This window comes from Aulonocara stuartgranti (assembly GCF_965226115.1).
Source record: "Aulonocara stuartgranti genome assembly, chromosome: 16".
Taxonomy (NCBI): domain Eukaryota; kingdom Metazoa; phylum Chordata; class Actinopteri; order Cichliformes; family Cichlidae; genus Aulonocara; species Aulonocara stuartgranti.
Genome location: NC_138952.1, coordinates 16,272,141 through 16,292,149, shown reverse-complemented (window position 1 = coordinate 16,292,149; position 20,009 = coordinate 16,272,141). Strand labels below are relative to the sequence as shown.

The window sequence follows — 20,009 nt, the reverse complement described above, 5'->3', positions numbered from 1 at the left end:
TGTAATTATAATGTTGAGTTGCTTACATTTTAAATTGGGATAATATTTTTGTGAAAACTTTTGAAAACCTATACTATTTGCGTGTGTGTTTATGGTATCATATGCTCTGGATTTTCAATTTTACTGATTAGGATTTTATAAAACGGCAGTACAGAATCCACAAACTGGCAAAATACAATTGGTAGTTATACCAGTTTCCACTAACTGACATTATCCTATTTTACTGCAGACACATCAACATAAATGGAATTAGTGGAAACAATTGTAGTGCTTAAGTTAATAGATGCAAAGCAAACAATCATCCTTTTTGATTTTATTATTAAAATGTTTTTAAAAATCACCTGAGATATACAGACTGCTCAAATCAACATAACTTAAATGAATAAACTGCAGAAAACCTCAATCTTTACAAGAAGATCTGATCTCCAAAAGTTAATTCTGTTCATCTGGACGTAGTTTTTTGTGGGAGAAAGGTTTCGTCACTCATCCAAGTGACTTCTTCAGTCTCAGCTGACTGCAGGTTTCCCTGATCTTATAAACAGTACATTTGCATAATGACTGAAACCAGCCCACTGAAGGAACAATGGGCTGGGAGGTCAGTTCCTTAATCTTAATTATGCCAATTCTCATGACCATTGATCAACAACCACTGACCAAAACCCACTGATCAAAGACAACTGATCAATGGCCATGAGTATCGTTCACAGAGAGTTGGGGAATGGCTGCAATCACAGCATTGTAAGATGGCGAAAGATGTACAGAGTATCAGAGATGGTCTTTCCCTTTTCACGTAAATGGCCTCCTTGACTCCGCGCTCAAACCAGTGTTCCTCCCTGTCCAGGATGTGTACATCCTCATCATTGAAAGAGTGTCCACTGGCCTGTAGGTGTAAATAGACTGCAGAATCCTGGCCTGACGAGGTAGTTCTTCTGTGTTGTGCCATCCGCTTCGCCAGAGGTTGTTTGATTTCCCCGATGTATAAATCCTGGCAATCCTCCTGGCACTTAACAGCGTACACTATGTTACTCTGTTTGTGTTGGGGGACCCGATCCTTGGGGTGGACCAATTTTTGGCGCAGCGTGTTTTGGGGTTTAAAAGCCACAGAGACCTGGTGTTTAGAAAATTCATGAGAATGTCATGAGGATTTGCATAATTAAGATTAAAGAACTGACCTCCCAGCCCATTGTTACTTCAGTGGGCTGGTTTCAGTCATTATGCAAATGTACTGTTTATAAGATTGGGGAAACCTGCAGTCAGCTGAGACTGAAGAAGCCACTTGGATGAGTGACGAAACCTTTCTCCCACAAAACGCTACGTCCAGATGAACAGAATCAACTTTTGTAGATTTACTTTCCTGGATGATTGAGAATGCATCAAGAAGAAGATCTGATCTGCAGCAGACCTCTGGAAGCAGGACACATGTAGTAAAACACCTTTGTTACTTTATTACAGCTGCCAGTTTTACCCATGTGGACACATTGCAATAGAATCAGGAAAAACCAACAGGAAAACACAAAAGTACTCAAAACACATATATCAGCATCATATAAAACATTTCACTAATGCTGTTTTACTCTAAATATATTCAGCATATATAAACTGCATGTCTGGGTGAGGTATAAGAATAATCCATAGAAGTTTAAGCCTAGGAAGGACAATACAATATTGCCGAGGTAAGAAAGGCTTTTTAATAAAATAAAAGTCAATCTGATTTTGTTTCTGTTAAACCAGGAACATGTCAGCTGTCTTTCTATTTATTAAAAATATTTTTGTGTCTAAGGCCAACTGTGACACAAGAGTCACAAGGCATCTCATTAAAATGAGGAAAGCTGAAGGTTGTAGAGCTGGACTCCTAGTGATGCTGTTTCCTCCTTTTATCCACCTGAAATGGACAATGAAGTGACAAAATGATACTCACAGAAGAAACACCAATAAACAAAAATGCACATTTACTGTTTAAAATCTACAGATTTTACCTCTTCTGAGCAGAACGCAAGTCTTCTTGCATTCATCTTCTGTTTCGTAACGGTTGCCATTTCCACCACAGCCTCCGTACCAGAACTGTGCACAAGCATTGGCCTGCTTGTCATAATACCAGCGTATGATATAGTCTCGGCAGGTGCCTTGGTCCAAGCTGAGGTCACAGCGGGGATCTAGACGAGGGAATGGTATGTGAGACACATGTTTACTAAAAAAAACATTTATGTGCTAGAAGAATAGACTTAGCCCTTTCCCGACAGAGCTAACGCTGATAGATTCAAGGTTTCTTAAAGTGTATAGTCAAAATTAGTTCTTGCAACAAGACATTGATACCAAGCTCATCAGCAAAGCTACAAAAAAAAAAAAAAGGCTAAAAAGAAAAGAACCAATGTCTTTTAATGGCCCAATGGAAATGAAGATCTTGACCCTCAACTGAAATGCTGTGACAGGACCTTAAAAGAGATGTGTACAAATGAATTTCTGCAAATTTAACATACTAAAGAAAAACTGTAACAGTTGGGCCAAAATTCCAAAATGATGTGAGAGACTAATAAAGTTATACAGAAAACAGCTGCTTTAAGTTATTGCTACTAAACTTTTACAAGTTAGACTGCAATACTGCACAGAGTCCCCTGAAATCTTCCCTTTTCACGACTCTACTTTGGAGAATTTCCATGTACTACAACCCCACACTGCTTACAACCTTTTTTTTTTTATTAACACAGTGTATTGATTTGCCTCAGTAGGTAATTTTCATTTAGTTTTTATGTTTTTCTTTCTGTGACATATCCAGTACAGGAGTGTGGTACTCACCTCCAGGCTGAACTGGAATCACCACAGGCTGTAACTGATTTGAGTTTGAGGAGGAACTTGAAGTCAGTGTTGATGAAGATATTCCAGATACAGATGATGATGAAGATGATACAACAGTTGTTTTGGACACAGAACTTTCTCTACCAGGTGATATAAATGTTGTTTTGTTGACTCTAGACAGATGCTTGTCACCCCGCACGTGAGCCCTTAAATCTAAATCTTCACCATCATCATCCTCTGTTACCTGTGTGAAACAGCAGCACAGTGTTTCAATATTGCAATAAATACATTTACTGTAAGTAACAAAGTATTATGTAATTAAAACAGTGACGACGAGACCTGAACAGGAAGAGGATCGGCACTGATGGGCAGTGTGAAAGTGTCTCCACGGCCACGGCTGTTGGTGTGTCTATGGTTTTGGATTTCTTCTTCATAACTGTTCCCATATCCATTGTTTCCAAAAATGTAACCATTGTTGCCATAGCTATTATAGTTATTAGTAGTTGCTCCATTATTTCCACTAACACTAAGCCCATTGTTACCATTCCGGTGTCCATTGGTAATGTGATTGTAAATAAAGGCACCATTTTCATCTTCACAGAACTGGCTGACAAGTTTGGACTCCAGTGCTGTGGAAAAATGAAAGAAAAAGTGGGATTATTAGGCATTTTAAATCTCCTCACGATATTTAAAGTATCTGGCTTTGACTTTCACCTGTTAGCGTGTTGAAGTCATCAATGAGGTACACGTGTTCACTGTCTGGGTCTGAGGCTATAAGATTGAGTTCCTGTAAGAACTCAGCCTGGGTTGGATCAGAGGAATTGACAATTCCCAGGGCGTACATCTCAATGTTTGCAGCGTGAGCCTCCCGCACAGCTACATCAAGCTTGACAGGCTCTCGTTTGTCAGTTTGACCATCAGTGATGACGATGGCTACTTTTCTGACACCGGGGCGGGCGCTGAAGAAAGCCTCCTGAGTCGCCTTTCTAATTGCAGTGCCAGTGTAAGTGCCCTCTCCCATGTAAAGCATTTTTCTGATCGTCTGCTTGATGTCCTGCTTGCTGATGTAGCGAGCCAAGTTGAATTCTAAATGAACATCCAGACTGTAGAGGACCAGGCCAATTCTGGTGGCGTTGCGGCCAACTGTGGTCCGATCCACTAACCTTGTGACGAAATCTTTGATGATCTCAAAGTTCTCAGGCCCAACACTCTCTGAGCTGTCAATGACGAAGACAAGTTCCATTGGCCTTTCCTTGCACTTGATGCCACATCCTGAAAAGGTATAAAGTGCAGTTAGTACATGACTGCTTTATTGCACATGTGCAGTTTATGGGCAAAGGCAGACCATCAGCGGCTACTCATACTGGCACAATCTGCAATAACAATAAACCCTCTTAAACCTAGGAGTGTTGCTTCTGCAGCTGGTTGCTATGATGGCACCTGCAGTTCATCCAGTGGCCACTTGAGGCTGGCTCCATAACTGAGTCAGTCCCTACAGACTCAAATTTCAAAGTAACCAACTTTACAACAAAAATATGCATGTTGACAGTCTGGTACAAACAGATTTTGGTCTTTAAAGCTAATTTTCCTCTTTTAGCTATTAAAATGATAAACAAGCTAGGGTCAGGCAACTTTATGACAAGTAGGTGTCGACTAGGCCACTAGCTAGTTCTTGCCTCAGCTAATACAAGTTCTCGTGGATTTGAAGTGTCAGTGGAATATTTTTATTCCAATTTATTCTGAAGATACCATGGCTAATTATAGTTTTTAATTTACTAAAACCCTGTTTAAGAAGTCTTCACTCCAGGTTTTGCGAGTGCAATTCTAGCATTTTCTGTTTTATCTCACTAGTGCATGTATACTGTATACAGATGATCTAATGCATTTGTTAAGCACTGCAGTCTTTACATGCACTTTGCTTACTAAACAGAATAGTATTAAGTACTTTAACCTGTCATCAAAACATTTTAATTTCTTGTTCAAAACATCCATAGATGTTTGACTAAGTTTAAACTAGAGGGGCACATACTGAGCACATCCTCCATCAGTGCCAATGTCAGTGCTCCGTGTTGCATTGTAAAGGCATTTAAAGTCTATGGTTTAGAATGCAGACATTCAAAAATACAGACAAACAAATGGCATAATCATATATTTTTTGGCTGCTGCTTTGGCAAACTAATAAAATACCAGCATGACAGTAATGAATTCAAAGCTCCTCTGCACACAGATTTAAAAGATTTAATTGCAGATTTTACTTTGCCACATTGTCTGTTTCTACACAATTGTTTATTAATCATTATTAAAATAGACAAGGCTCAATCTTACCACAGATTTCTTTGATCAGCTTAATAATTTCTTCTCTCTGAAAAATATGGAAAACATATGTCAGTGGAAAATGTTTTTACTTTTTTGAATGGCCCCCAAAAAATGTTGAATTACTGAACTTACAGTGAGGCTTGGTTCTCCCTTTTCTCCAGGCCTTCCCTGTAATTTGAAAAAGGATGAAAAACAACATTCACGTTTCAGTTTTGTGCTGTTAAAAACACATATATGAGTAATTTATTTACTCGTTGTTATTTTGGTCTATTTTACCATTTCACCAGGGACTCCAGGATCTCCCATGTCTCCTTTTGTACCCTTTATCCCCCTCTCACCCTGTAGTCCACGATCACCCTATCATAACAGAAGAATAAATTATCAGTCAGAGACCAAGTAATCCGACATCAATAAAATATTTGAAAGCAGCATGTAAATTCATCACTTTTTCTCCAGGAGGCCCATCTCCCCGAGGCCCTCTAGGCCCAGTCATGCCTTGCGATCCTGGCTCACCCTGAAATTAGACTGTGTTATTCACTGAATCATACAGAAGAGATCCAAACTCAAGAAAGGTCATAAATTATTTTTGTGTTTATCCTGCGGCCGGTTTGCCAGGCAGTTCACTTGTGAAACATGTCAGCACCAATAAAATGCCGCTTCACTCTTTCATATACAAAAATGAATGAATGAATATACAAAACATATAAAAAACTTACCTTTGGACCTTGAATACCTTCTCCTTGAGGTCCAGTTGGGCCTGGAGGACCTGGCCTTCCAACATTGCCCTTAACACATAGAATTTCAAGTATATTAGTGAATCCATATTCTACACAAAGCAGCACATACATTAAATATGTTCAAAATACAACTTTCAATATTATAATTTGTCAACATTAGAATTAGCATGTAGAATTAAAAACAATTAGATCAAACTGTAATCGCTCTTACTAGTGGTCCCTGTAAGCCTTCTCCTGGCGGACCAGGCAAACCTGGCAATCCTCTAAACCCAATGTCTCCCTGAAAAAGACATGATAGTATAAAACAGGCATCCTTATACATATCAAACCCACCTCCCAAAAAACAGCGATGCAAAAACTATAATAACAGACTAACTAGATTATCCCAGAATCACGTAGCATGTAGGTACAAACCTTAGGTCCAGGAAATCCCACTCCTTCTGGGCCGGGCTCACCTGGTAGTCCTGGCTGGCCTGGAGCACCCTGGATAAAGTACAGAGATTATTCCAGTTTTAGCAACCTTGCACAACATTAACTAATTACAGAGTTGCAGGAAAAACATTTAGAAATTTGTCATGTCTTGGCAGTTGATACTAACCATAGGGCCAGGGATGCCTTGGCCTTTTGGGCCAGCAGGACCTGGTAAACCTGGATAGCCGCGATCACCCTGGTACAACAAATTCAACAATGAGGCCCAAACCTTTGTGTTTTAATCAGTGCGTCTAATAAATTAGGACTGCATTTACCTTTGGACCAGGTAGTCCATGGCCTGTTTCTCCAATAGGACCAGGTGGGCCAGCGGGACCAATATCACCCTGAACGCGAGACAGTTAAGTCTGACTACAGCAACAGTTTTTTGATGCATTATGTTGCATCAGACTACACTGGTGGATGCTTACCAAGATCAGTGTAAAGAGAAAATTTATTTACCTTTGCACCTGCTATGGACCGTCCCTGCTGCCCTGGCATGCCCTGCTGGCCTGGTATCCCGCGTTCGCCCTGGAAGGAAGTTGTTGAGGAACTTAAGATCCTATTCACACTTGTCTTTATTTTAACAACAAGTGTGCTGCCAACAACTGGTAGAAGACTCATTTTTTTGGCTTCGTTCAAAGTTTGGGTTAATGTGTATACACTATCACGGACGCTTTGTACCACAGTAAGATATTATCATCATGTTCTGTGAAATTCTTACTTTTGGTCCAGATGGTCCTGAGACCCCAGGAGGTCCATGTAACCCACGGATGCCCCTAACACCCTGGTCACCCTGGGAGTGAATACCAAATATATTTTGTGAGTAGCATTAAGAAAACTGTGGGATACACAAGACTACTGAATTATAAACATACCTTCTCGCCTTGAGTGCCAACTCCTTGTGGCCCCTCAGAACCTCTTAAACCAGGCAAACCAGGCTCACCCTAAAAGAACGAATGGGTTTATTCAATAAATAATAAGACTTTTTTTCATAACCATTGTTAAAATGATCAGTCAGATACTGCTTTACCTTCTGCCCTGGAGCTCCATCTTCTCCTGGCAGACCAGGCAGGCCACTCACTCCTGCCGCTCCAGGTTCTCCCTGTAACAGCAGAATGTTTTCACATCCAGCTTTTGCTGTATTCAGTACTGTTTTATGCTGCTAGACCAGGATTAGCCTGACACACTTTGTTCAGGAAATGTCTTATCTTACCTTTGGCCCAGGTTCACCAACACCTGTCTCTCCTGGAGCTCCATGCTCTCCTGGTAAACCTTGGTCTCCCTTTGAAGAGAAGTCATATTCTAGTCATATCCTACCACGTTTAATTAAACTTAAATCTGAAAACTTAATATTTCAGATTTAATAATAATTCTAAATTTGAAATATTTTACCTTTTATTTTATTCATTTGTAGTAGTTTTAATTTTCTGCTGTCTCTGTTTGATAACTATGGCAAGCAGCTAAATTATTTTGTCCTGATATAACAGGACAGGGTAAAGTTAGTTCTAGACTGACCGGGAATCAAGTTCTTATCTTGTCTGCGTGACTAAAGTAAACAAGTAAACCCGAATAATCTGAATATGCATCTTAAGGGTTTTTTAACAAACCTTGGGCCCAGGTAGACCTTCTCCTGGAAGACCTCTGACTCCTGGAGGGCCTCTTGGTCCTTCATTTCCCTGTACAATAATAATAATGATTCTAGGGTTATTTTAATGTGTGGTGCTACTGCATTCCAATTCCTCAGCATATGTGTCAGAACAAATAAAGGCAATCAAATAGCATTTAGATAAAGAAGTCGCCCTGACCTTTTCTCCCTGTATGCCCACTGCTATTGGTCCAGTTGGCCCTGGCAATCCTGGTTGGCCCAGTTCTCCCTGGGAATAAACCATCATAATCATAAATACTTACTGTTAACATTCATGTGTTCACCCAGTGTTAGCTGTAGAAGAGAGGGTGAATGGATCCCTTTCCTCTTTTGTGATCCCTGAGATTTTTTTGTGCACTTTGCATTAAATTTGTGTCCTTTTGGTTTCCCTTTCATTAATAAAGATTTAAAGTTGATTTTGATTTCAGGGAATCACTATTGTTGCACAAAAGTATGCAGGCCCAGTCTCAGCCTCCCGGTGGGTTTTAGTTTGTTCCTGAAAATGCTAGAATTAGTATTATAGTGTATAGGAAACTCATATCGTGAGAAAGACTGTAAAGATCAACAGCAATGCAAACAAAAACTCATTTTTATTTTATAGATTACACTTCATCATATCCTGTACACACATACAGAATATGGTTATGTACAGTAAGTTCCCAGACTCATTTTATCTTCATATACTGTATTTTCACATTTGTTGTGTTTATCAACCTTTTTTCAGGTTAATAAATGTTTAACTCACAAGCAGCCAATGAAAGATTGTGTTATAGCTACCTAACTGTATAGTATATAGTGCAGCCCTGCTGTATGCACTACCGTTAACATTCCCACAGTAACCAGATGTTTAATCTAACGCACTCCTGTATTTTGCCTCACTCAGTCACAACATTTTTATAATTGTAGCCTAAAGGACTTCTAGAGTTTCCCCTTGTGGATTTCATTAGAGCCTTTGTTGTGAACAGTCTTTGTTGTTGCACTGAATTTTCTTAATTAACTTCATTTACAACCCACCTTTTCTCCTTTGATGCCTACACCCTGCTGTCCCCACGGTCCCCTGGGCCCTGGCAGCCCTCGATCCCCCTGTAGACCAAAGTCAGGTTAATTCCATTAGTCAAGATTGGGTCACAGCCAAATCCCACTGTTTCAGTAAAGCATGGCAGGAGGGCATGTTTGCTCCTGTTGCTGAGTGATTCACAATGATCCCATGACCCAGGAATGACATGTTTTTGTTTGTTTGTCTTTCTGACAATTTTTGAGTGTACAATACTTTTATCTAAACTAGTGTTTGTTCATTTAAAAAATCTGAATGGAGAGGAGGTTTTTTCTCAATAGGATGGTATAGTAAAAAGTATAATCACCAGAAAGTCTGAAAGCGATTAAAACTGCTTGAGGACATTTCAGTGTTAATTCCCTCAACAAATAAAACTGCTTTTAGAATTCTTTACACAGAAACTTCAACAACTTTATAAAGAGAGTGTTGCTAACATTATTTTAGGTTTTTACTCTTACTCGGTTATTATACTGTTTTTACTTCGCTGTGGTTAGGTTGTTTTCTTTGCTGCTACACAGTAAGACCTGCTGTCATTAGTATTAACATGTCTTGCTAAGCCCTTGGTTGAATCCCAGCTATCTCTATTTGAATGAGACGTCTGCTGTGTGTTTTAAAATGCAGCATGTGGCAGCATGGGGAAAACATAGTTTTTAGGCTTAACAACAGAGTGTGTATACACGCTTGAGTGAACGCCTGTATTGTGAGTCAGTGAGCTGGAACAGAGGCTGATTTTGACAGATGTGTATCAACTAGTTACCTGAGACTGAATCATACACTCTTTGTTTCTTTTAGTAATGCTCGCTGAGGAGCTTATTTAATCACAATTTATGTCTTTGTAACCTTCAGATACAGCAAATGATTCATGGAATATTTACTGTAATAGATTTTGAAGTTGGTAATGATGAAAGTAGTTAGTTTAAAGATCATTATAATGAAGGCAGATTATCTGCAGCACTCATTTTGTCTAGTAGTGTGAGATCAGAGGTGTGTTTTCAGTGTCGTGATATAGAGGTGAAGCACTCTCAGATTAGTTCAGATCAATATTTTGCCATATTTCTTATGGTTTCAAAATAGTGTTTTCCTCCTCTATTTGCAAGATTATGCAAAACTACCAGTGTCACATTTATCAAAAATTGGGGAGAAGTGGAGCATGGCTGAAGAAAGAACCTATTAAAATGGGCTTTGGTTCAGGTTTGTTTTTCCTCCAAAATCTGCGATTAATAAATTATATCTTATCTTAAATGCAATGTAGGACATTTGCCTTGGTGGAGGATACACTAATAATGTTTAATATTTTTTCAAAAATATCATTTGTCTTTCACTCGCCTGCCTTTTAAACACAACCCCAAATTTTTTATTCTCTAATGATAGATTTAAAGAAATACCTTTGGCCCAGGAAACCCTTCACCTTGGGGTCCTTTTCCCCCTTGAACACCTTGTGGTCCTTGCGCCCCCTGTAAAGATAATCAGCGTACAATATAGCTAGCTGTAAGTCAAAATACAGACTTTCTTCAGAGAGCAGATCTCCCACTAACACCAACACTGACTTCACAGCTATAAAACTGTAGCACAGACTCTGATGCTTCTGAACTTACAGGAAGGCCGGGTTCACCCACTCCTGGAGGACCATGAGGACCTGGTCTGCCCTGGAATCCCATGTCACCCTGAAGAGAAATATTAGTGCAAATTAGTCACCCAAACACAATCACGACGATCAATATTCAGAGGAAAGTTCATAACATGACTTGCTTTTGGTCCAGGAAGCCCAATACCAGTCTCCCCTTGAATTCCTGGAGGGCCGGATGGGCCCCGTTCACCCTGTATTCACAAACATATTATTTAAACAACTGTATGTTGGACTTGCAAGCATTAGCATATAGACGTACTGAACGACAATGTTTATATCTCTCATCGTTTGTTACCACTTAATTTAAACCTTTAGTAGCTTGGTTTCATTGTATGAAAAAGATGGAAAAAGGACTGAAATGTTTTATTTTTTCCTGTGTATAAGGTTAAGAAGGCCCAAAGGTCATTACTACATCAAAGGTGAATCTCAAAGTTGGGGTAATGGTAGCTGTTATCTAAAGATAAGAAGAATAAGCTCAAAATCATGTAATCACTTAGACTGTTTAATAAAGTCTCTGTCTACAGTTTTAATCTGAACTGATACAAGGAATTAATACAAAGACTTGTCTTACAGCTACTCGACTTGCTTGTGTGCTTGCACAAATTGCATAGGGACCACCAAGACTCCTTGTAATCTTTCCAAATGCATACAGGTCCTCACATGGTGAGACACTGAGCATACACAGACTTTCCATGTGTGTTATTAAGTGCAAGCCTTGTTGGAAAAGCTGAAGATGGTGTGGGCACCCCATAATCTGTATTTAGACACAGGATATGGGCCATTGGGAGAGCCTAGAGTGAGACTTTTTCATTATGTTTTTTTTCCCTGAGCTCCTGAATGGAAGTAATGATGGGGAAGACATTGGGTCATTGCCAAGTCTTCACGCAGGGGTCTATTAGAAGACAACCGGCTTCTGTGTTATAGAGTTATTACCGAGGTAGAAAAACTCTAACCTCTTGTTTATACTCAACATAAGAGGAAATGCAAAGGTCACAGCAGATTTGCATGGTAGGATAAGTAAAAGTTGTCAGAAAGTGGCAGACCTGCTTTCCCTGGGGGCCCTCAGGTCCCCTGTCTCCATGCGGTCCTGGTAAACCCTGGATAAGAACAGCATACGGTGACTGATCATCACTTGAAATATCACAATATTGTGGGTGTGCAGTTCAAATCAGTTCAAATGTTGACACAAACATTTGAACTGTTTAGTAAATGGAGCAAAAAACAGCGTTACTAAATGCTAATTGCTAAAGTGCATAACAAAACAAATTCAAAGGTAATAATCCAAAAGAATGCAGGACATGAAATGGTTAAGCACCAGAAAAAAGAAACTGACAGGATTTCAAATGAAGCTTATGTGTAAGTTTAATAAGGAAAATCTGTAATCACTCATCTGCCTGCTTCCCTGTCCCTATCTCTGCTGAACCTGGTCACTCACAGCTCTATCCAAATCTCCATCTTCATCTTCGCCGGCACCAGTGTCTAGACTCCAGGAGATCCTGTCTTTATTCCTATCACTGCAGGCATTCTGTTACGATGGGTTATCATTAACTAATTGCCAAATAGCTCAACTAAATGCTATATTTCAACAAATCATCTTCAATAATTCCTAATGGTCTATCCTTTTTAAAACACACAAAGCATCATTTACAAAACAAGACACAAGTGAAACAAAGCTCAGGTGTGAAAAATCAACCACACCACAAACCTGTGATGCCAGATGATCACAGGGAAACAAAAGCAGCAAGTACAAACAAAACAACACAAAAAAATGATGCTTCATGATAAAATTAGGGGAAGAAAACAAACAGGTGACACTAAGGCATGAAGGCTACTACTGAACAAGATGACAAAGACAGGAGAAAATATGAGTTGCAACTAAAAACTGATGAAAAACAGTGATGAAGACAGTACCCACTGATTCTGAGGTATAACACTTTGCTGCTCTGTTTTGTCTGCTTATTAAGTTGCTTATTAAATTTATGTTAAGACACATGAATTCATACTAACCTGCAGGCCTCGGGGTCCTCTTTCTCCTATTGACCCCTCAGGACCCTGAAACACATTAAACAACCATAGGAAACAGACCATAAACCCAATTACCATATACACAATTAGTAAAATCCATTAAATTGAAAATGTTAGTTAATGTTAGAATGTTTAATACCAAGAGCAATGTCATACCCTGTCTCCTTTGATTCCTGGAGTGCCACATTCACCCCTCTCACCCTGCGCAGAAATTACAAAAACAGTTCAGGCTTCAATTCGCTCCAAAACATCCCACCACTGTTACTAATCTAAATTTCATACCTTATCTCCTCTGTAACCTGGTTTTCCCTGCAAATAAACATGATTGAGACGCCATGTGTGAACAAGTTTCAGAAACAATGAAGATGCTGATCACAAATAGTGTCATTTACCTCTGGACCCTCTCGCCCGGGTACTCCACTTAATCCTGCTTCACCCTTAGGTGGGATTAGAAACAGGTTTAGAAACAAAAATGGATACTTGTACATTATTAGTGTGTTAAAGCAATTCAGATAATAATTCTGAAATAATTTAGAAAGACCTCATAGTCACTATACTTAATGGAAGCCAGTAAATAAAAGTTAAGATTAAGAAAGACAACACAGACATTTCATAGTTACAATGTAAATCAATACTAGCATGTAAAGCAATGTTGGAAAGATGTAAATGTAGTTCTTAAACATTTTAATTACAAAGTAGCTCTTAATTACAAGACGTAAACATGGGTTGAAAGCTCTGCAAGCATTTATAGTCATGGAAAAAATGTCTGCTATTATACAAAATGCATGTTTATCATCATAGGCACTAAAGTTACCCTTATGAACCTAATTTCTTACCTGCTGTCACCAGTATATTAGAGGTAAGGAAGAGCAACAACAGATTGTTATTCACATATTTTTAAATACAAGGTAATATGAATATGAGGAAAATAAAATCGGACCTAATATTGAACCTTGTGGTACTCCACTGGACACAAGCGAAGAAGTGAATTAAAAGCACGAGTTTTGTAAGTTCAGGGAAGCCTAACGTCTTTTTGCAAAAGACGGAAGTATTAAGTATCTCATGAATATTTCTGCAAGCTAAGAGCTTAACATTCAGAGCAGTCCACATATCTATCAAAGGGCACACACCTTTTGCCCTTTAGGCCCCGGGGCTCCATCATCACCAGGGCGACCTTTCTTTCCCTGGAAAATGCAACAAAATCAAGATAGAGATTTGATAATTTGTTTTGTAAATTTTGCATTCTTGTTGCTGTGCACAAAATGACTTCAGCAGATAACACTATGACCTTTAACCTCAACCAAGTTGTTGCCGAGTAACCGTGTGGAAAAAGGTCAGGGACCTTTCTGACAGATCTGTATGATCGCTGAAAATATGAAACATGAAACATCTTGTCCACATGGCCATAGGTCATTGTTTTGAGCTGCACCTGGATAGTGTGTGTCAGTTATTATTCATCAGAAATCCCTAGTTTGTGGTAATTTTACCAATAAGAGCAATTATGAGAACCTCTTAGTCTGAGTGTAAGAATGTGAAGAATCTCTCTGTGGTGAAAGCACCTGGTCTCACAGTAGTTGTCAGTCAGTAATATGACTGTCTGCCGATAACTTGACCACGTTATCTGAGCAGGAGAAGGGCTTAAACTAAAGTTGTTATGAGTAAAATATGTGAGTATGTGTGTAGAACAGCTCAGATCATCTTGTGTAAGTATTCTTCTATCCTCGTCCCATTGACCATGGCAAGATTAGTGAGATTTACTATGGCCAAAGAATCAGTTTTACAGGAAGCTCTAAATATGATGCTTCTGTCTTCCATGGGTCACATCCGATGTCACATTAGTATAATAACTAGATGAGGGTAAGTAAATATATTTCTCTTCAAATAGAAGATGAAAGTCTCTGGTCCTTTTTCATTAATCTTCTTTAAGATGGTGGGATTGAACCACCCATCCTCTTTGTTTGTGCAAATGCCTCTAAGCTGCATTTAAAAAGCAAGCAATTATCCCGTCTGAACAAAAACGACACAGCAATCATAACTAAAATATCAGGTTCGTATAAAATGTTTCTGAAATCCTTCTCACCGATGAGTGCGACACTTCAAAGAAAACTCATTGCTTATGGTGTATTTTCATACTTACTGCAGGCCCACTGGGTCCTCTCTCTCCTTTGTCACAAGCACATCTCTGAGCCACTGGGCACTTCAAAGAGCAGAGATACGATTATTAAACTGTGATAAAAGCCATTTTTTAACAGTCAATTAAATTAAATAATTTAGCTACTTAATGACATTTTATTGAATATCAAATATCTACAGTTCGTGTGAGTTAATATTTGTAACTTGTACTTACATCTTCATCAGCTAAGCCAATCTGCAAAGAAAATAGAAATGGACTTGTTGTCAGTTGTACAAACATACTTCAGACACTTATTAGGTTTCTTCTGTTATTGCCAAGATGTGTTGTCTTGATTCAGCATAACTTACGTGTCTACATGCATTGGTTTTGATAAAAATTTAGGAAATAATGAGATTTTGGTATACAAATCTTAACTTTGCATTATCTATTAACTTTTAAAGTCCTTTAAAATGATGAGTTACAGTGAGTGAATGAGTGTGTGTAATAAATAAAGTGGTCAGATGCAATGGAAATGGATATATGCACACCATGTATTATTCCACAGGAAATCTAACCGCCTTAACCCAATTATTAATTTTAATTGTTAAGGCAGTTTAATATCAACAGTAATACAATTAGAGATTACCAGACGGAAAAGAAAATCCTGGGGGCTTTTCCTTTGTGTGTCTTTTTAAAGGTTCGGGAGAAAGGCATAAATCCATAACGGACATGAACATCTTTCATTTGTTTTTTCCACAGCACTGTCATCACTTCATCTCTATAAGATTTCATGAAGCTTGCATATCAATGTACCAACTCCCATTCAAAGCAAATACATCACTTTTCTTTTTTGTTTTGTCTACTGAGAGATGAGCTTTAATGCTAAATACTCACAATTTCAGTGGAGATTTTTTCGACTATGTTATTATCCTGTAAATTACGGAGAAAGACAGAAGCAGGGGAGCTGGCAAGGAGGCGGAGATTAGCAACATTGGCCGGCTCATTGGCTGCTCGGGTGATGCCCAAAGTGAAGAACTTGATGCCCTGGTTTTTGGCTTCAGCAACAGCAGAGAAAATGTCAGGGTTCCTTGGGTGGGAAACACCATCTGTAAGCAGCACTGCTACTTTGATGCTGTGGGGGCTGGATTCTTCCAGGTAAATCTTGGTCATGTTGGTGATGGCGTACGTGGTGTAGGTGCCATGCCCAATGTAGACTATTGGGGCTATTTGGGTCTTGAAATTCTCTGCTCCTCTCCAATCTCTGAAGGTCTGCTCTGTGATAACGTGGCTGCTGTACTGCAGCAGAGCAACTCTCAAACTCAAGCTGCGTCCAGTCTGCAGCCGGACACCTCGGAGTCTGTCCACCATGTTCATGGCAAACTGCTTTTCATCCTCATGATTGTCTTTTGCACTCTCAGAGCTGTCCAACAGGAAGGCAAGTTCCAGGCTACAGTCTTCATCAAGGATGGCTGTGACCACACAGAACAAGTTATCTGATTAACTGATTGACTGCATCTCAATCAATTTGATGAGAAAATGCTGCAATTTTTGTAACAAATCCAAAAATTTATATTGAGAAGATGTAAAAAGTTTTGCAAAATCAGTTGGGGTTATGAATTTGTGTTTCTTATTTTGTTGAAATATACTGCTTAAGTTTTGAGAATGAAGAAATATTAATGCATCACTTTAAAAACTGTCTTCTTTATTCATTTATTTCTTACCTTGATCATTGTAGATATTTGCAGCAAGAGGTTTGGCTCCAGAATTCTTGATGGTTTTCCTCGCTTGGTAAAAGTCTTGGGCCCATATGCTGGAAAGTGCTGTGGCCAGCAGCAGTGGTGTAAGAAACATCCTTGCCCCTTAGAGAATACAGCAACGACAAATTAAAGTCAAAATTACACTGTACAAAAGAGGTCTTCACATCAAATCAGAGTGTAGCAGGTTGTTTTTTGGAGAAATCAAACTCTTAAATGTGACATTTAGAAAGGTAGTAGATCTTTAAAAGTATTAAGAGACTTTCTTCACATTGACTTACAAGCCAGCTTCCTGTGCAATTGCTGCAGTCAGTCCTGTTTTCGGAGTCGTGAAAAATGCAGAATTAAAAAAGGCAGCAGGGTGGGCAGAGGACCAGCAGAGGACAACTAGCACCGTGGGTTGCACTTCATTGATTGTGAAGCAGCAGTAGCGTCAGTTCTGCTGGGAGAAGAGACTAAGAGACCCTCAGACATTCACTCCTCCTTTATAAGGAGGCACCGACAGACCAGATCCAATGGAGCAAGGCCAACACTCCTGCGCTTGCCTGAGGCAAAGAGATCGCTGAGATATGTTTGAAAGAGTGAAGCAATGTAGTGCATGTTTGGTGAACTTGGTATTTTAATGACTACAAATTGAACTACAGAATAACACAGAATTATATTCATCATGTTAAGTAATGGATTGAAATCATTATAGTTACAGAGTTTAATTAGCTGCATTTAGATTCTTCTATAATCATTAATGTCATTAAACTCACTATAGTTAAATAGCGTTATGTTAGATGCTTAATTCTTTGTATTTGCTGTGAGCTCGTAAAATTGGAATGGTTTTAGTGATGTTTTTGTAATTAAATTCCATAAGGGTGTGGGAGGTTCAAAATGTAAAGGCTCTAAAGCCAAATTCCTTGTCACCTTCGGTCTCACTGGGGCTTTGGAATGACCATAACAGTGCTGCCTGTGGAAAAATGGGTTAAAAGGTCCAAGATTTATGTTCGCTTAAATGCCAAGCAATGAAAACCAGTGAAGAGGTGCAAAAAGGTGGCAATCAAATAGAATTTTGATCCAAGTATTCTCCACAAAGAAAGATAGAAAGATTCTGCTTAACTCTGCTTTTATTTGTTTTTAAATGTTTGTCCAATGCTGCCCCTGTGTACCTCTCTGAGCTTCTTCATCCATACATACCTTCCCGGTCCCTCAGGTCGGGAGACCAGCTCCTCCTGAGCGTGCCCAGGACTAATCGTAAGCTCAGAGGGGATCGGGCGTTTGCTGTGGCAGCACCAAAATTGTGGAATGAGTTGCCTTTACATGTTAGACAGGCACCTTCCTTATCTGTTTTTAAATCACGTCTTAAAACATATTTATTTACCTTGGCTTTTAGCACAGCAGGACTTGTTGATGTCTCTTAATATGTTTCTTATTAATTATATTATTTTTAATTTTAAGATATTTTATATGTAATTTAAACTGTTTCCTCTCTGTTTTATATTTGTAGCACTTTGGTCAACATTGTTGGATGTAAAGTGCGTTATAAATAAAGATGCTATGCTATGCTATGCTATTCAGAAGCTTCAAATAAAGCTTAAAACCTCCAAGTCAGTGACAGGCACTTCAATTTTCAGAAAATAAATAAAAGGAAACTGCAGGTGGTATTTCACCTTCCAGACCATGAAATATGACCTTATGATATTGCAGAAGCAGAGGTGACCTTTCATTGTGCTCCTGGTGTGGTTTAGAGATGAGGACGGTTCTTGAGGATTCACAGAGCATTCTGCCTGCTGTGCTTAAAGTGAAGAGGCTCTGTATTACAGACCTGCAGGCTAGGAGTAATTAGAGGAGACTTTCTGACACAAAGGAATGCAACACTGAATGATGGTTTGGAAAAAAACACACACACTGCATCTTTGGATTATGACAAATGACAGCCTATCAGTATACTTCGTATGTAGGGTGTATGACTGTAAAGTTCAGGTGTGGTCAAAATGGATTACAAAGAATTCGGTCGATATTTCTGATCTGCAACTGCTTATCCAATGAATGTCACCAAATGGCCTGGCGAGAAAGTAAGGGTGCACCCTGGATATGTTTGCCTGTCTGTTATAGGGCTCACTGAGAAATACAACTATTCACTTTCATATTCACATGTACCACCAATGTAAAATCATCAGTTAACCTAAACTTGTTGACCAGATGTGCAAAGGAAGAGCACCCAAAGTCCAAATGGAAAGGTCCGAAACAAAACTTTTTTTTTTACCAGAACCAAATTTTTTTTTGCCATCCACGAGTCAAGATTTTCCCAGAGGTCTGAATTTTCTTGAGTAAATCTAAATTCCATCCATCTATCCATTCTCTGCCGCTTATTTTTTTTCAGGGTCGAAGGGGGGCTGGAGCCTATCCCAGCTGTCTTGTGGCGAGAGACAGGGTACACCCTGGAGAGGTCACCAGTCTGTCGCAGGGCTAATAAATTTAAAATTTAATTTCAAATAATTCCAAACTTTTGAACTTATAGATGGCATAAAAACTCCAACTTATTTTCATTGGCAGAAACAAGTTCCACATTTCGCAGCACTGTCATATGTTCAGTCTCGGCTGTTGGCTTCATAAAGCATCTCTGCATCACACAGTGTGTTTTTATAAGCTGTAAAATTAGTTATATGCATTACTACTACAGTATCTCTTTCAAAATACACTATCCCAACCTATGTATGCAAGCACAATCTGACCTGAAGAGTTGTAGGGGCCATCTTCGCCTTCATTTGATAGGCAAAGACAGACATTAAAGCCAGACATAAAGGCAGGGTGAGAAAGAATGACATGGAGGAAATCACCATGATCCCAAGCCGCTGCAGCTTTTCAGCATTCAGGTTATCCACTTAACCAAGTGAGCAACAGCAGTCCCCCAACAGATAAGATTTGAGGTGTTCCTTCGTACTCATCTCATCATGAATTTTCACAAAATGCTGAATTTATCTAATTTATTAACATGTAATTTTATTACACAAGTTAAATTTAATGGATAGTTTATACAAATAACCTTTTCCTTGATGAATTGTTTGAATAAATAAACCTTTGATTTGATATGTTTCAGTTGCACTTCATTCAAAATTATTGCTTCAATATTATTATAATTAATGCTTGAGAGGGTGAAGAATCATTTTTGTGAGTGAATAAAACTAAACTCCTAATATTAAGCTGGCAAACTAACTTGCAGCCATAATCAGCATTCCTGAGCCTTTTTTATTTACAGTTGACCCCAATTAATAAATACATAAATAAAATTTTAAAAAAAATCTGCTGACCAATAACTCCCCCTTTAATTAAACTCCCAGTTAAAAATCCAGTCCAAACCTTTCAGTTGGAGTAAATCTATATACAGGGAGTAGTTGGCCTGTGAAGGACTAATTCCCTTTACCTGTATCGCGACTGTATGTTATTGGAAATGTCGGCTCTGCCCTCTAGCGGTGTATGAAGGCATAA

General features: G+C 38.9%; 1 protein-coding gene across 2 annotated transcripts; it reads right to left on the bottom strand.

The window, feature by feature from the left end:
• Nucleotides 1–1,425: 1,425 nt before the first annotated feature.
• Nucleotides 1,426–19,948, bottom strand: LOC309691417 (uncharacterized protein). Of its 2 annotated transcripts, XM_082509051.1 has the most exons (37): nucleotides 16,817–19,948; nucleotides 16,503–16,640; nucleotides 15,676–16,250; nucleotides 15,016–15,036; nucleotides 14,806–14,865; nucleotides 13,799–13,852; nucleotides 13,061–13,105; nucleotides 12,951–12,977; nucleotides 12,825–12,869; nucleotides 12,651–12,695; nucleotides 12,079–12,168; nucleotides 11,687–11,740; nucleotides 10,766–10,834; nucleotides 10,612–10,680; nucleotides 10,402–10,470; nucleotides 8,977–9,045; nucleotides 8,123–8,191; nucleotides 7,925–7,993; nucleotides 7,531–7,599; nucleotides 7,348–7,419; nucleotides 7,193–7,261; nucleotides 7,039–7,110; nucleotides 6,777–6,845; nucleotides 6,593–6,661; nucleotides 6,445–6,513; nucleotides 6,261–6,329; nucleotides 6,058–6,126; nucleotides 5,826–5,894; nucleotides 5,555–5,623; nucleotides 5,386–5,466; nucleotides 5,242–5,277; nucleotides 5,119–5,155; nucleotides 3,508–4,065; nucleotides 3,133–3,422; nucleotides 2,794–3,037; nucleotides 1,977–2,153; nucleotides 1,426–1,882 (listed from the first exon to the last, which is right to left on the bottom strand). In XM_082509051.1, the coding sequence occupies exons 2-37, from the start codon at nucleotides 16,630–16,632 to the stop codon at nucleotides 1,875–1,877; spliced, it is 3,756 nt and encodes a 1,251-aa protein (XP_082365177.1). In that variant the 5' UTR covers nucleotides 16,633–16,640; nucleotides 16,817–19,948; the 3' UTR covers nucleotides 1,426–1,874. The 2 variants fall into 2 exon arrangements, with proteins under 2 accessions (XP_082365177.1, XP_082365178.1); XM_082509052.1 differs by lacking the exon at nucleotides 12,079–12,168.
• Between the last annotated feature and the right edge of the window lie 61 nt (nucleotides 19,949–20,009).

What these genes read in the sequence shown, in the direction of transcription:
- LOC309691417 (XM_082509051.1), bottom strand. Translation starts at nt 16,632, where the DNA reads ATGTTTCTTACACCACTGCTGCTGGCCACAGCACTTTCCAGCATATGG. An exon ending in CGGGGCCTAAAGGGCAAAAG is followed by an intron (nt 13,106 to 13,798) that starts GTGTGTGCCCTT and finishes ATCCCACCTAAG; the next exon opens with GGTGAAGCAGGATTAAGTGG. An exon ending in GGTCCATAGCAGGTGCAAAG is followed by an intron (nt 6,662 to 6,776) that starts GTAAATAAATTT and finishes TCTCGCGTTCAG; the next exon opens with GGTGATATTGGTCCCGCTGG.